At 36.0% G+C, this 18743-nt stretch overlaps 1 protein-coding gene across 17 annotated transcripts in view; it reads right to left on the bottom strand.

The window, feature by feature from the left end:
* The window catches only part of LOC117336894 (probable serine/threonine-protein kinase kinX), a 169774-nt gene that overhangs the window by 29713 nt on the left and 121318 nt on the right, over positions 1 to 18743 (bottom strand). For 12 of the 17 annotated variants that reach the window (XM_033897641.1, XM_033897642.1, XM_033897650.1 and 9 more), the window contains 4 exons: positions 10862 to 10904; positions 8898 to 8946; positions 5240 to 7060; positions 4063 to 4107 (listed from right to left, as the gene is read on the bottom strand). In XM_033897641.1, coding sequence (XP_033753532.1) covers positions 4063 to 4107; positions 5240 to 7060; positions 8898 to 8946; positions 10862 to 10904 — 1958 coding nt within the window. The remainder of the gene's footprint in view (positions 1 to 4062; positions 4108 to 5239; positions 7061 to 8897; positions 8947 to 10861; positions 10905 to 18743) is intronic. The other 5 variants (XM_033897657.1, XM_033897658.1, XM_033897644.1 and 2 more) reach the window with 1 other exon arrangement.

Here is an 18743-nt window from a genome sequence, read left to right as displayed (position 1 = left end):
CCTTAACATAAAGTACCCAGCCCAGACCTTCCATTAGTCATCACATATGGTGGGCTATACCCATATGATGTATGTATAAGCATCCTGAAGGATTCAAATCATCAGTCAGCTTTATCTATATGAAATGGCAGTGTTCTGTGATAACGTCAAGCTGTCAATACTTGGAGAAATCTCATGCTGAGCTGTATTTATATCTACATATAAACACAAACTCTGGCACTCAGTGGACAAAATATTAAAAATAGAGAGGAAAAAAATGCCAACCAATTATGAATTTTATTCCTCTTCCATTTGACTGTATCAGGTCAGTAATGAACCAGACGTAAGATGTCTTGGTAATTTTCACATAGTTACAGTATCTTCTTAATTCAAACAGGTGGAGAGTATTAAAGAACAAAGTCAAATGAGTGGGAGTCCATCCTGCTCACCAAACTTTACCCTACAACAGGGGATTTGACTTTGGTGATACACTTTACCATACAACAGGGGATTTGACTTTGGTGATACACTATCTATAACTTTACCATACAACAGGGGATTTGACTTTGGTGTTACATTTTCTATAACTTTACCATACAACAGGGGATTTGACTTTGGTGTTACATTTTCTATAACTTTACCCTACAACAGGGGATTTGACTTTGGTGATACACTATCTATAACTTTACCATACAACAGGGGATTTGACTTTGGTGTTACATTTTCTATAACTTTACCATACAACAGGGGATTTGACTTTGGTGTTACATTTTCTATAACTTTACCCTACAACAGGGATTTGACTTTGATGACACACTATCTATACAAGTCTCCTGTAGCCTTGGCATTGCACTGCCGCACACCTTTGAAGTTTTGAAGAAGATATACCTTTAAAAAAAGATTTTGGTGATTTGACCTTTGACCCTTTCCTATACATTGACCTTTGAGTAATGAACATTTTCAAATGAAATGCTAATTAAGTGACCTTTGCTATAGAAGCAGCTCCATGAAACCTGAAATGTCTTGTGACATTCCCAAATGTTACTACAGGTATGACATTTCATGGATAGCCACTAGAAAATAAATTCACATGAGACTTCCTAAATATAATGAATGACCTTGAACTGAGCAACTTATAACGAAGGCTATAAGGTGATAGATTATATTTGACACTAGAATATTTTTTTCAGAAAACCATCTTGATTATATTTGATGCTAGAATTTTTTTTTTCAGAAAACCATTGGTGTAAATGTCATCTTATCTAATAACTATGTAGCTGCATTCCTATGATGGGATATTAAGTAAAATTAAATTGATCTTATTTTATAAAAACTAAGTTAGGTGGGCATGGTCTTTTTCTCAGTAAAGTTTAGAGGCTATTGTTTGAATTGTTACAACAGGTGTTATATTATACAGAGAAACACTGAACCCATCTTCATGGTACAGGCAGATTTTAACTTAATGAATATTCATACATGAGATTAAATAATTCACAAATTTGTAATGGTATCTCTGTCAGTGTAAGGGTCAGATCAATGTTACTTCAGGGGAATATTAACAGATGGACCCATCCATCAACACTACTGGAGGTACCTATAAGTAAATAGATAGGTAGGTCATTCAACCCAAACAATGTACAAATAAAAATCTTCTATACCAGAATAGATCATAGGTAATTAATTAGTTGTTTTTTTTAATCTGTAAACTTGAAATAGAAACATGCCTCCAATCTATCAGATAAGATACTATTGAGTGCTCTCTGCTGATCATCACCGTCAGGTGAGTGTGACATACGTCGGCTTTCCCCCTAGGCTTACACACGTCATTTACCTGTGTGACGTATACACGCTGAACAACTTACATCAATTACTCCCAATTGTAGTTGTACCCTCTGGCTGTTCCAGTACATTTATTCTTTAATTAATTTTATCCTTCCAGCTTTTATTGGATTGGATATGGAGATGTTTATAGACAGGTAGAGATGGTACTCAAGGCATAGACGGAGGGGAAAGCACACCTATTATCTTCATTTATCCACCAATAAAAACTGCACTGTTCTAAAGACACTATGAAAAATTACTGATTAGAAACCTTGTCTAAAGACACTCTCAAAAATAACCAATAAGACACCTTGTCTAAAGACACTCTCAAAAATAACCAATAAGACACCTTGGCTAAAGACTGTCTATCAAAATTTACCAATTAGACACTTCTTCTAAAGACACTATCAAATATTACCAATTAGACACCTTAAATAAAGACTATTAAAAATTACCAACTAGACACCTTGTCTATCAAAAATAACATGTTATACACCTTAATGCCTAAAGACACACCCAAACAGTACTGATAATACACTTCCTTTAAAGACATGATTCAAACATTACATACTGAGAACAGAAGTATAACCCATATTCATGCTTTTTTAACTTCTTGGAATTTCCATTGAAAAGTGTAGTGTTCAAAATTTTCAAATCTCAGAAAAATATTTTTCTATGAATCGGACCTTTTGACAAACTAATATTTGATGACAGCATATCATAAGCTGTTGTATTTTGTTGGTTTAATTTCCTTTTTTAAAATTACAAATGTCTTAAATAAGGATGAAATCATTGGAACTCTCTCTACTGATGAGAGATCTTCAACAGCAGGTTGATAGTAAGTTCTGCAAAAAAAATCAATATACCACAGAATCCTATAATAACTTCAAACCAACAACTCATAACAACAATTTACACAACTATAAATTTATATAATTGTTGACCTCATACATAAAATCTCAATGCAATTATCTGAAATATTTAAACCTTCAATGTACTGTATATTACAGGAACATGATTGAAGGGAAATAACTCTTGTATTATAATGTGATTACTTCCCTTTACGCTGCCTTATTAATGGGAGTTAGTGATGACATTTAGGGAAATTATTTTATGGAAACTACTGTCTTAATTCCTGAAAAAAAATTAAAATAAAAACAACAACATCAATTCGCACATGCTAACTTCGGATCCACATATATTTGAACAAGCTCCACAATAAAATGCATGCGTGTAAGTCATCCGGTTAAATATGAACTAAATGTTTAGTACAAAATTTAACACAATTAATTAATATCAAGTATAAGCACAAACTAACACAAACAATAAATGAAATAAAGAATACAAGGTTAATATTAGTATCAAATATAATCTTAAAACTAACTAGAAAATTAGTAAACAAGTAGATCTCCTCTCAAGGAACATGGCAGCATCTCCTAGGTCGCATCTGACAGAATCAGACACGAATCTGCTTCAAGTTTGTTAATATAAAGCAGGACAGACAGTAACTATGGAGATATGGGCATGCTTTCTGGCCTATTCCTCACCTTCATCCAACACCAAATAAAATGATCTGACTCTATATTTGTAGTGGATAATCATTACAGATATTAATAACTATCTAATATATTGAAGAGTTAGTAAACAAGGAGAGGAAACAGGTTATAAACAATAATAAACACAAACAGCTGGTAAACTAAAGACAGATTTGTTCAAGTCTAATCGTGAAAAAAAATCAAAATCCTCAAAACACAAAATATGAATTTGTCAATACATACTTTTTTTTTGGTTTGTTTTTGAATTTTTTGTTTGTCTTTTTCATTATTTACAAGAAGAATAAACCTAAAGAGCAGGTTTGTTTGTTCTTAAATTGAACAAATAGTATCTAGTATCTAGTTAGTTAATTCATCTAATTAACTACAACACAGACAGGCAGAGATCTCAACAGACAAAAGGATATGAACAGTTTAAGAAATATATACATGAATAAGACATGTTTTTCTAACTTGGTTGTCTCATAATATAGCCACTATTTATTATACTGTAACCTAGAAAACAGACTATAGGTATAGAGTTTACATCATTAACCGATACATTATAATGCTGATTTACTTAACTACAAAGAGTTATCAAAGGGAGATAAGCCTTGTGCTAAACACAATAAAAAATCACAAAAAGTGAAAAAGAAAATAATAAACAAAGACATCCTCAGGTGGATTGAGGGAGAAAGAATTCTGAGGTTTTCTCTACAGTAAAACAAACCTTCTTAGTTTCAGGAGCAGGTGAGTTTCCATTTTCGTTTGATTCCTAGAATAAGACATTGTAAATGAAAGCAAGGATGGAAATAAGAAATCACAAGTTTACACCAAATATTGTTGTACAAGTTAGACTTCACTCAGCAGGTAGATTGGAACATCACTGGCACCTAAAATGTCTGAATGCTGTAAAAAATCCTACTAACAAAAGCTCTGTGTAAACAATACATGCCATTGTATCACTGAAAAAAATTCCTACAAGTTTATTATATTTGGTAAGCCATAATAAAGAAATACCTGTTTATTCACAAATATCTCAAGACCTACATGTGTTAAGATTTATAAAGACTAGTAGAATTCTCGAAAAAAAAAGTATCTATGTTAAAAATTAAAAACAAAGTCCAATTTATTGTTTAAATCAAACCTGGTTTCTGTCATATAAATATAATATCACCTGATTCATTCAAACTTTTTTTAAGAGAAATGTATTACATATATCTGGTCTCCTGAAATCTTAACAAATGTAGTACTAGCCAAACCATAACAAAAGTCCACACTTCAAACCAAAGTTAATTTTCTCCACATCAGAGATGTGAATGACCTGGTTACAGTTACCTGTTTTTCTGTGTATGTTTATATAAATAATCTCCGAGTACAACTTTAACACTAGCATATAATATAAACACAGCGAAAACTACATTTTCAACAAGACATCAATTTGTCACAATTATCATATCACCATGCTTCTTTAATAACATCTTATTATAATGCAAATATCTGCTATGGTAATTCAAATCTATTAAAGTATCAATTACATTTTCAAGCAAATGTTGAAAATAAATTAAAGCCATAATATGCCTAATTTAGAAACATTAAAAACACTTAAAAACACCTGTTTTGAGCAGATATGTGCATTTAAAGAAATTCACTGACAAATTATTCTAACTTCACAGCGCTTGAAAATAAAATGAGTTAAAGGATAGGAGAAAGTCAGTCCTAATACCTGTTGTGTTAGGATACATTAGGACTGTCATTCACCATGACACTAAACTTATATTAGGATAAAATTTAACAAATTTAAGAGAATTTATCTGATAATTACACTGTGAAGAAAGATTGAAAACAACAACATAATTGTACACCGACACACAGACTTTCAAGAGAATTAAGAAACTGTGACCTACTTTTCTGGAGATAGGTTTGGGCGTGTCCTGTGCCTCCTTAGCCTGGTCCTGTATAGACTTGAATCTCTGTAATAATGATCTGGTTGTGTCCTTGGCTGGAAGGCCCTCCTCGAAGTCCGTGTCTGCCTCCCGGAAGACACCTTCTTTGTGCTCCGGTGTGTTCTCATAAACACCTGCCGACACCTGCTCCTGGTACTGGCCTGGAAGGTCGTTCGGGTTTACACTGCTGTTTAAACCTGCAGGGGACTTTGGACTCATCAGGTTGTCTCTTGGGGGTGTGAATTCTTTGTATCTTGGGGATGGCGATGATTTGGCACTCACAGATTCCATCTGCTTCCATCGGTTGACCATGTTCTTGGCATATCCTTGTTCAGGAACGGTTTCCTCTGCAGACACATGTTCTTTAGCAACATCTTCCCGGGCTACCGGTGAACTCTCTAGAATTCCACTTTCTGCTTGTCGGACATCAATTTCAAGAGAAGGAGCAGGCTTATTCTCAAACACACCTGAGCCATGGTCTGGGGGTGGGGTGAATTCCTTCTTGTTACGTGGACTGGTCGGTGAATTTGCCTGAATTTCCTTGAATTTGTTAAGCATGTTTTTCGCCATACCTCTCTCTGGTAACTCTGTTTCTTGAAATCGTGAATCAGTCTCTCGGGCTATGTCCAGGGACTCTGGTGTGTTCTCCAAAACTCCAGCCACTGTGCGATCTGCATCTTCCCTAGGGGGTGTGAACTCCTTGTGTCGAATGGGAGTACCAGTTGGGGAAGAGCCACCAGATTTTTCCCATTCTTTGAATCTAGCAGCAACATTTTTGGCATATCCTTCCTCTGGTAGTGGTTCAGGCTGAAAGTCTCCTGACTTTACAATTTCTGGTTGGTCAACTGGACTACTTTCAAAAATGCCTGCTTCAGATTTGCCTTCATAAACTTCAACCTGTCCCCTTGGTTCACTGACATATTCCACCTTTCCTGATCGGTCTGGTGTCAGCTCTTTCTTCTGTCGTGGTGAAGGAGGAGAAGCCGATTCAGATTGGTATTGTTTGAACTTGGAAACCAAATTATGTGCTGTGCCCTTTTCTGGAAGTACTTCTTCAACAGAATTGCCAGACTTGACTATGTCCTCAAATTCCTGTGGTTGACTTTCAAATTCTCCAGATTCAACCTTTCCCTCGTATTGCTGGAATTGTGACCTTGGCTCACTTACATACTCTCCCTTTGTATTTCTGTCTGGGGTTAGCTCCCTTTGTCCCGGAGTTGGAGGAGGTTTGTTGCCAACATCACTCTCAAACTGTTTAAATTTAGCAAGTAAATTCTTAGCGGAGCCTTGCTCTGGCAAAGCTTCTTGCAAATGGTCTGAAGACCGAACAACATCTTCTGGATCTGTTGGCTGACTCTCAAAAACGCCTGCTTCTACAACTTCTTTCGGCTTCTCCAGGACTGACCGTGGCTCACTGACATACTCATATTTCCCAGTTCTGTCTGGGGTTAATTCCTTCTTTTTTTCTGGAGTATATCCTTCTTCTTGTATTTTCTTGAATTTTTCCAAGACATTTTTAGCCATACCAACTTCTGGGAGTTCTTCTCCCACATTTTTCTGACCTTCTTTAAAGACATCTGGATTTTCGTGTGGCTGACTCTCATAGACTCCGCCTTCCGTCTGGTTTTGCCACTGCTCAAACTTTTCTGGTTCATTTTCAAACTCACCACTCTGAACATTTAAGATCTCTTCGTGGACATTGACCTTTCCAGCAGATGTCATGACCTTACTGTCTCCAGCCTCAAATTTGTTCTTTATGTTGGCCATCTCGTCAAAACGAATCTAAAAATAAAAAGCAAAAATCTTGTTTTAAATTTGAATCTCTCAATTTCCATGAATTTACAGAACACATGCATTCAAATATGCTACTAGTATTACAGATTTTATTTAATGTTTAAAATATCTGTTTTTTCAAACCAATTACAGTAAACTCCACATTTCACGAAGTCGGATTTAACGATATACCGCATTTCACGAAGTCTTTAAAAATCCCCTACTGAGCCTCTATATAAACCTTTGTAAATTAATCCTGTATTCACGAAGTCACTATGTACGAACTATCGCTTTGTGCGATATGGTCTGGGGGTCCCCACGGGATAATTTACCTGTATGTACGAACTGTGAAAACAACTCATTAACCCTACCCGATATAAATCGCTGTAAAAACAAGTCACTGTTCATTTGTTTGTCACTTTATACACGAAGGAAGGTGTCAAAATGGCTACTCCGAAAAAGAGAAAGATATTGGATCTTCAAACGAAACACCAAATTTTGATTGATGTCGACAAAGGAATTCTAATGCTAATGCTTCGGGAATCGAAAAATTAAAACTTTTGGGTGATCGGGAAATTTAAAAATCCCAGATGTTTTAAGAATGTAAAAAGTCTTCCCGTGGAATACCACGCGAACAAGTAAGCCTGGATGGTGACGGAACTATTCCGAGAATGGATTTTAAACCTTTATCGTAAGTTCAATCGACAGGGTCGTCAGGTTTTGATGCTGTTAGACAACTGCACTGCTCATCCGCATGTGGAGGGTTTGAGTTCAATCAAACTTGTGTTTTTGCCTCCAAACACGACATCGAAATTACAACCGATGGACCAAGGCATAATAAACAATTTGAAACAGAAGTACCGTCGATTCCTCAGTGAATACTTGCTGAAATGTTTTGATAAAAGTCTCACTCCTGAAATCAATCTCCGACTTGCGGTAGACTGGATATACCGAGCGTGGAAGTTTGTCACGCCCACCACGATTCGTAACTGTTTTTTTTGAAGGCCGGAATCGTGCATAACGAGGTCGTGACCTCGGTGAGTGACAGCTCATCAAGCGAAGATGACAACATCCCTCTGGCAACGTTAGCCAATGAATGGAGATCTATCTCCGGGGACCAAATCTCGCTTGCTGATTTTGTGACGATCAACGAGGATATTGTCACCACTGAACAAACAACACAGAGTGATGTTATTGAGGAAATAAAAAACAAAATGGATAACAAATCGGAAGACTCTGAGTCGGACAGCGATAGTGATACCGGGGTTGAATTGAAAATTCCTACTCTCGTAGAGTTCGTGGACAGTGTTGACAAAATAAAAATGTTCGTAGAGTCACGCGAGAATGTCGATGAAACAATGTTTACGTGTATCACCAAACTTTCTGACTTTGCTGACAAGTGTCATTATTCTTCAAAACAGAAACAAATGACTGACTTTTTTACGAAAGTATGAATAAAAATGTTCGATGATCGCTCGCCGGTATATTTTCCTGTGTAACTGATACGTACACGTGTACTGTATATAGGCTAATGTACACACGTTGTGTTAATAACAATTTGTAAATAATAATTAAAATGTAACACAAGTTTAAGAAAATGTCCAGTGATTGTTGTTTTTAAATACTGATCATACAGTTAGTGTTTACACATTTACGCTAGGCCTAGCTAGCCAGCTGGTGAACGGTATATCTATCGAGACTAATTTTAGACAGGTAGGACTGGTCGTGTTTCACGAAGTCCGGTTTCTACGAAGTTGTTTTCATGGTCCGACTGACTTCTTGAAAACCGGAGTTTACTGTATATCTAAGAAAACATGGATCACATCATATGACAATGTTAAGTTACCTCTTCTTGGTTTTCCTTAGCATCATTGAGTCCATTTTCTACCACTTCACTGTAACAGAAAATACAGACAGTTAATTATATCATTGAGGAGAGCAGTAGTCCTCTAACAGTGGCATGGTATAGGGGAGAGAACTTGCTGTACATTTATTTAGAAATAGTATTCTATTTTGGTTATACAGGATCTGACATATGTTCCATTTCATATGACAATAATGAACAATGCAATTTTTCTTTTTAATTTTGAGATTATGGTGATTTAAAAAGAGAAACAACAATAGTTTCATATATATTATATGAAAAAGAAATGTAAAAGATTCTTTATATATAATGACTTGGGATATTCATGGAAGCAGCATTTTATCATAGAAATATGAAATTACACATGTATATAATCCAAATCATGGTGTGTGAGAAATATCGGATCTTATGTTCTGTGGACAACACCATACTATAATATGTCCTGTCAAATACTCGGGGACGGGAGGTGGACAACACCATACTATAATATGTCCTGTCAAATACTCCAGGGACGGAGGTAGACAACACCATACTATAATATGTCCTGTCAAATACTCGGGGACGGGAGGTGGACAACACCATACTATAATATGTCCTGTCAAATACCCAGGGACGGGAGGTGGACAACACCATACTATAATATGTCCTGTCAAATACTCGGGGACAGGAGGTGGACAACACCATACTATAATATGTCCTGTCAAATCCTCGGGGACAGGAGGTGGACAACACCATACTATAATATGTCCTGTCAAATACTCGGGGACGGGAGGTAGACAACACCATACTATATATGTCCTGTTCAAGATACTCGGGACTGGAAGGTGGACAAACACCATACTATAATTATGTCCTGTCAAATACTCGGACACTGGAAGGTGTGACAACCATAACTATAAATGTCCTGTCAATACCCAGGGACGGGAGGTAGACACACTTTCTATATATGTCCTGTCAAATACTCCAGGACCGGGAGGTGGCAACACAACTATAATATGTCCTGTCAAAAACCCAGGGACGGGAGGTGGACAACACCATACTATAATATATCCTGTCAAATACTCGGGACGGGAGGTAGACAACACCATACTATAATATGTCCTGTCAAATACTCGGGACAGAAGGTGGACAACACCATACTATAATATGTCCTGTCAAAGACCAGCATGTAAAAACATTAAGGTTTTTATTTGAAAGTGATAAGGACAACCAATAATAACCTGTTTGATGAGGATGCCAGTATTAACACTGTCACTTCAGACTGACATAGAAAGGGCTACACTTATTTAGGTACTACATATTGAGCAAACATCCCAATGACCTTGAGGGATCACTACAGATGTCATAGAAAGGGGTTCAAGTATTTAGGTACTACATATTGAGCAAACATCATGGTGACCTTGAGGAAAGCTTGGAAAATAACAAATCAAAAGGTTGATGTACTCTTAATATTTATGTAAATATACAATTCACCTCCATCAATGGGTGGCTGTACCAGAAGCTGACAAGAAACATATGCCACATGCCTGCTACAAATCATCCACACACATCAAACCCATCAAACTAACATGTCTGCTATCAATAAGTAATGCCCAGTCAAGACTGTAGTCGATGACAACACTCAGGGTTCGAGACATTCACAGAAACTCATTGTTCATTCAGATTTTGTTACTTGCATCTATTGTTATTTTCTAAAACCCTTGGAGACAATTTGATATGACGTGCTTTGATCATTATTTAACATGAATAACACAGTGTGGGAAAGTCTCTATATGCATCAAAGATGATTCTAATCTGTTGAGTAATGCAGGAAGTGATATCATTTTTCTTCTGATGTCATAACTTAGAGAAATTGTTATCATATATTTAACATAAAAGGTAATGCAATATAATGTCATATTGACAGGAGGTGACATCATATTGACAGGAAGTATTATTTTATTTACCTGCTGGATTTCGAAGTTGTGGTGACTATTGGTCCGGAATCTTCTGAAAACACACAAAAGGAGCATGAATCAGACAAAAGTTCACTTATTTGTACAACTATGTTTAAATGCAAAACTATTTTCATTTTAAAGGTACATAAATGTAAAGAAACCTTTAAAATAATCTTACTGCAGGCTTTAAAGCTGCTCAGGTCTTACATAAAGTAGTGCCCTGGACTCGATCAATATCAGAAACAGTGTTTCAGACTTCGGAGCAGACCATCAATATCAGAAACAGTATTTCAGACTTCAGAGCAGACCATCAATATCAGAAACAGTATTTCAGACTTCGGAGCAGACCATCAATATCAGAAACAGTATTTCAGACTTCGCAGCAGACCATCAATATCAGAAACAGTATTTCAGACTTCAGAGCAGACCATCAATATCAGAAACTGTATTTCAGACTTTGGAGCAGACCATCAATACCAGAAACAGTATTTCAGACTTCGCAGCAGACCATCAATACCAGAAACAGTGTTTCAGACTTCGGAGCAGACCATCAATACCAGAAACAGTATTTCAGACTTCGCAGCAGACCATCAATATCAGAAACTGTATTTCAGACTTTGGAGCAGACCATCAATATCAGAAACAGTATTTCAGACTTCGCAGCAGACCATCAATATCAGAAACAGTGTTTCAGACTTCGCAGCAGACCATCAATACCAGAAATAGTATTTCAGACTTCGGAGCAGACCATCAATATCAGAAATAGTATTTCAGACTTCGCAGCAGACCATCAATATCAGAAACAGTGTTTCAGACTTCGCAGCAGACCATCAATACCAGAAATAGTATTTCAGACTTCGGAGCAGACCATTAATATCAGAAATAGTATTTCAGACTTCGCAGCAGACCATCAATATCAGAAACAGTGTTTCAGACTTCGCAGCAGACCATCAATACCAGAAATAGTATTTCAGACTTCGGAGCAGACCATTAATATCAGAAACAGTATTTCAGACTTCAGAGCAAACCATCAATATTTAGACACATACAAAACAATGTCTCCATTCTTTTTAAACAAAATAAACCTTGTGATGTCTCCTCCTTCCATATAACTTAAATCTCATTCATACATCTCCATGGGCACCCTTATTTAACGTGTTTTCTACTCCCAGGATTATAGAAAACATCAATTTTGTATTATTTTGTAACCATGGGTGTTTGAAAGTGTCCCAAAATATCATTTATTACAGCTGTAACACTCCTTACAATATTGCTGGCCAGAATTTGTCCAGAATATATCAACACTCTATAGGTTTTTGTTAAAAACCACAACAAAAAAACAACAAAAACATCTAAAACTCAAGAAAACTTGTGTGTACAACTTTCAGACAAACTCTCAGCAACTTTTAAGTAAACTGTAGGAGTTGGATGTCTAATAACAATAGCATTAGAGACACCTGTGGTAACAGCTCAAACCCTGTGTTCTCTGTACACCTGGTGATCTGTTTTAGAACAACTTTCAAACATCTACATTTCAAACACAAAATATCTTTTAACTTTTCAGGGCAAGACAAAGTTTTGGAAAGGTTCAAAACCTTTCTGTATATATGGTATCTAAACCAACTTTCCACACAGTCGTGTGTCTACACTTGAAGATAAATAATCAGAAGAACTTCAAACCTGACAGAATGTCTACAGTATCGTCTGAGGATGGAAAACCTGTGAAGTTAGGAATGGTAATGGCCACGTAACATCACCTTTATCTGACCTAAAATCAAACTTTTTCTATGATGAATTTTCCTGTTAACTTGAGGGTTTCGTATCGTTACACCCTCACAACAACAAAGGACACATGAAGGTCAGCTGTCCACACATGAAAGGGCCGCAGAAGGATGATTTTATAGTGCTATCATAATGAAATGTCACATTTGCACACAGCGATTTGACACGCCTCCCGATTACATCATAATGACAATGGGGCTAACCAGACTTACTACCAATATTGAGTAACAATTTTATAGACTTTGCCTCAGTCAGAGGACAGGACCCAAAACCTTTCTTGTTTCAAGACACTCTAAGGTCTAAAGGTCTTAAGTGAGGCATTATAGCAAAGTTACAAGTCGAGAATTTCATATATCCTAAACATTACAAAGCTTAAGCTCAGCAGGTTAATTTTCTTTGTTGGTTTTTGTATCCCTATTTGTTGGTTTTTGTATCCCTAAGCAAATGACACAAATGTAAATTCTAAATTCTGTTTTCACAGCAGCATGTGCATGTTTGTCATTCCCTGACTAGCAGCATGTGAAAAAGATACATCAGTAGCCAATGAAGATCTAAACTAATTGTACTACAGTTTAGACCAGAATGACTAGTCAGAGAATTTTTCCAAGCAGGTGATCCCATTGTTAACGTTTATGTAATCAAATTTCATCACTACAGGTCTTTCTGATGGGTACACTATATAATTGGTAAGGAACCTCATGTGTTTATAGGGTACAGGGTTAACTATTCATCGGTAAAAAAAAAACAGATTTATATACCCCCTGACATAGAATACCCCCTCACTTACAGATTTATATACCCCCTGACATAGAATACCCCCTCACTTACAGATTTATATACCCCCTGACATAGATTTATATATCCCCAATTAATATACTCCCTGACATAGAATACCCCCTCACTTACAGATTTATATACTCCCTGACATAGATTTATATACCCCTTACATCAATTTGTATACCCCCCCCAATTCATTATGTAATACCCCCTTACATAGATCTATATATCTCAAATTTCTATACTCCTGACACAAATTTATATACCCCTGACACAGATTTATATACCCCCTGACATAGATTTATATACCCCCTGACACAGATTTATATACCCCCTGACACAGATTTATATATACCCCCTGACACAGATTTATATATACCCCCTGACACAGATTTATATACCCTCTGACACAGATTTATATATAGCCCCTGACATAGATTTATATACTCCCTGACACAGATTTATATACCCCTGACACAGATTTATATACCCCCTGACACAGATTTATATACCCCTGACATAGATTTATATACCCCCTGACATAGATTTATATATCCCCAATTTATATACTCCCTGACACAGATTTATATACCCCCTGACATCGATTTGTATACCCCCCAATTCATTATGTAATACCCCCTTACATAGATTTATATATCCCTGACACAGATTTATATACCCCCTGACACAGATTTATATACCCCCTGACACAGATTTATATACCCCCTAACACAGATTTATATACCCTCTGATACAGATTTATATATACTCCCTGACACAGATTTATATACCCCCTGACACAGATTTATATACCCTCTGACACAGATTTATATACCCCCTGACACAGATTTATATACCCCTGACACAGATTTATATACCCTGACTGAATACCCATTTATATACTCCCTGACACAGATTATATACCCCCTGACATAGATTTTATACCCCTGACAAATTTATATATACCCCCTAATTAATACCCCCTGACACAGCTTTATTTATATACCCCTGGACAAATATTACCCCCTGACCACATATTTATATACCCCCTGACACATATTTATATACCCCCTGACACAGATTTATATACCCCCTGACATAGATTTATATACCCCCTGACACAGATTTATATACCCCCTGACACAGATTTATATACCCCCTGACATAGATTTATATACCCCCTGACACAGATTTATATACCCCCTGACACAGATTTATATACTCCCTGACACAGATTTATATATACCCCCTGACACAGATTTATATACCCCCTGACACATATTTATATACCCCCTGACACATATTTATATACTCCCTGACACAGATTTATATACCCCCTGACACAGATTTATATACCCCCTGACACAGATTTATATACCCCCTGACACATATTTATATACCCCCTGACACATATTTATATACCCCCTGACATAGATTTATATACCCCCTGACACAGATTTATATACCCCCTGACACAGATTTATATACTCCCTGACACAGATTTATATATACCCCCTGACACAGATTTATATACCCCCTGACACAGATTTATATACTCCCTGACACAGATTTATATATACCCTCTGACACAGATTTATATATACCCCCTTGACACAGATTTATATATACCCCCTTGACACAGATTTATATACCCCCTGACACAGATTTATATATACCCCCTGACACAGATTTATATATACCCCCTGACACAGATTTATATACCCCCTGACACAGATTTATATACCCCCTGACACAGATTTATATATACCCCCTGACACAGATTTATATACCCCTCACAGATTCTCCTTCAAGTATTATTATTTCAAAGGCATGATTATCATGAAATTCTTTCAATTTACAAAGTTGTTTAATGTTAATCATGGTTTGGATGCAGAGTTCATCAAAATGAACAAAACTTGGATTCATTTTTTTGCAAAAAGGAAACAAATAATCTAAATAGCCTGACCTCCCAAAAATGTGCCAATCATCACTGTCACAAAATCAGGATAAGCCTAGGAATAAATCATTGCTATGACAACCTACAGGGGACATAATTACCTGTGTTGCTATTATAAGCAAAGTCGCTCTGCCTCCTATGAAACTTAAGTTGCTGAGCGTAGTTTTGATACCACGACCTTCCATGGCTAATATCTGCCATATTGTATCAAAGTTTATCACAATAAACCTTTTTAGAATAATTTGAGTGTTGAAATTAAGACCACTTTTCCTTTAATTACAATAATGATCAACAGACACTGTCTCCATACAGAATAATACTGAGTATACTACTTATTCTACCTTTATCACACAAACTAAAAACCTTCCTTTTGAGCAATGAAAAACACTCAAGAAATCTTAATTAATGTCCACTTCAGCTGTAAATCCCAACTGAATTCACTGGTAATGAAATAAATTTTCCGTTGATTAATATGAAATGAATTTTCCGTTAATACAAAAATACGGGTTAACACTGCAGACACCTGTAATCACTGAGCTGAGCTGACAATATTACAGTAATCTCCATTCCAGAATTCTTCTCATATCAAGTCAAGAGGGAATCACAGCATCAGGCAACCATTCATGATAACATTTCATGAAGTTCTTTACAAAGGTTAGAAATCACTTCCTTCAGTTAAATAATCCACACAGTCCCTTCTGTGAAAATTTGGACACATTTGCCTTCTTTTTTGGGGGTTGTTGAAAATATGTTTTCAAAATTTACTGGTCCTTCATAATGTTGTCCAAATGTCTTTGACTGAAGGGAACCATATGCTCTCCAGTGTTCTGATACAACCCCTTTTGTGGGTTTTGAGAAGACCCCTTTGATTTGTATCAAAGCTTGGGATTGGTCTGTTATCTGATGGCTCCCCCTACTGACACAGCACCCTTCAGCTGTGTCTTGTACCCTAACAGATCCAGAATTCTTCCCTCTGATACTTCCTTTATTTCAACATTTTTCAAAAATATTAAACTAGATCATCACTTATGTGAAAAATTACGATGTTGGCGTGATGCCCTCATTTATCACACAAATATTTTTCTTACACATTCTTCCTACATAAGTCAGGTGAAAGAGTTCTGTTTTGAAGTCTTTCTTGATATATCAACAATTGTTTCACAATACTCTATCTTCTTGCTGATGTTAATCATATCCAGTCATTTCTGCCATATTCCAACAAAAAATATCTTTTGAGGTCAGATTACTTTGAAAAGCGATAAAACTAATTAAAATCAAGTTAATCACATCGCATCAACGAAGCACAATCTTTTCACAAATAATATTACACAATACTTCTTGGATCCTTCAGAAGTAACAATATAGAACAGGAATGGTGTACAATTATTGTGAAAATGATGCAAATTTTTCCAAAAATGTGCCACAAAATCAGTGATGCTCACAGTTTGGAACTCTCCTGTTTCATCACACTAGAGGTAGGTATGGTAGTAAGCAGTGCTACACATGTGTATCATTAGAGGTGGTATGTTAGTACTTATCAATGGTACAACATACCCAACATAAGTTAAACAAAAGGCCGTATCATATAATGTAGACTCATAACTTAATGTGAAGATAAGGGGACGAGGGGCAAACATTCATATTTTCAAAAAAGTATGGATCTCAACATTCCATTATTCATTAACAACCGTTCAATGTTTTGAGGAGTATCTAAAGCCTGTCAATGTCTTCTAAAGATAGAAACTATGAGAAAGCAACAAATATATGTTGAATGATAGAATATATACCCTAATGTTGATATAATGTAAGAATCGATTCCATAGTTTTAATAATTGTAATCAAAACCGGGAAACTACCAACTGATTACAGAGAATCTCTAATTAAGTGCTCCACTCTCTATATGTAAATGAGCCATGGAAAAAATGTCATACATGCATGTGTAAACTGGTATGTTTTGAAGAATGCACCATAAGCCCAAATTTCTATCAGACATACTTAAATACAGGATATTGGCAAAATCACACCATCATCTACAACTTACAGTCAACGCGAGTCTGTTAGACAAAATAAAAGAGAGTTAAATGTGAAAAGCCACCATGAATTGGCAATGAAACTTCTCTGCTTATGATAAACGAACACATGCTTTTCTGTTTCATCCCGGAAGGTAACTCAACATGTACAAGTTTGGTTCACTTCCTGTATCTAGATGTTTATTGAATACTTTACATATGAATTGTTGATTGGGCAAATTTGACGGAAAACATCTTTTTTTGGGCCTTATAATTCAACATATTTGAATTTTACCCCCAATTCGGATTTACATTCAAACTTGTCCAACCCTGCACCTATGGGGTTTCCCCAGGGGCTTCGGTTATCACTATGGATTGGAAATTACCAAGTTAATTCCAAATTTACCTTAAGGAATAATCCTAGAGTAGCCCCTAAGAATGCCAAAATATTATAATGTGTTGATACATGAAAGTAGAGTTGTTCAATAAATGTAAAGTTTATCGCTAATGTGACTTGTGTTATTGTATAAATCAGAATTATTGCATCACCACTCAAAAAATAATTGATATAAGTGTACAGAAAATTATGGAAATCGTTCACTGTAAGTATATGTACAAACTGTATGTAGTAGTATACTACTGAGTCAGTGGTGAGTATTGACTCCCACTACTAGTATCATGCTGGTTTAGAGAGGGTTCTGACTAAGGTAGGGGGTCTCCACAGATCTAAGGTTAACATCAAACATATGTTAATATCCAGTAATGAGGATCCTTATTCTTATCTATGTAATATGGAACATCAGCCAATCCTTAGGTATGGAATACTTAATCTGACTGATGCTATTTACACTATTTATCTACAGACCTAGGCCAAGCACTGATGATTCAACCTAGATATGGCCATTATAAGGAATTGTCTGATGGTCCCATCACTGAGCAATCAAATCCATTACAAGATTTCTAGTACACAGTAAAATGTTTTTTTTCTGAAGCTGACCACTTCACATAAAAAAGATTAATTATCAGTGTTCTTGAAAATAAATGACCGACTTAAACTATATGACCCACTGAAGTATGTACAAATACACAGTAACTACCAGAGACGTGTTATCTAATCACACAGAAATGTAATATCTAAATCCCACACTACATCATCTGGGTCTTCTGTGATTGTGTGATGGGCATTAACGTTTGATCTCACCATTTCAGGTAACTACTGATAGATTTCTGCGAGTGTTACACTAAATTATATTTTTCGAAACATAAAAATGCTATATAAGACTTTTTTCAAAGCACATTAATTTTTACTTTATTCTTAGCACTACCTCAGGAGTTACTTATATACTTAATATGAAAATTCCAATTT

Source organism: Pecten maximus, chromosome 10, assembly GCF_902652985.1.
Source record: "Pecten maximus chromosome 10, xPecMax1.1, whole genome shotgun sequence".
Classification (NCBI taxonomy): domain Eukaryota; kingdom Metazoa; phylum Mollusca; class Bivalvia; order Pectinida; family Pectinidae; genus Pecten; species Pecten maximus.
Note: the sequence above shows the minus strand (reverse complement) of the source record. Positions and strands in the feature narration are given on the sequence as shown.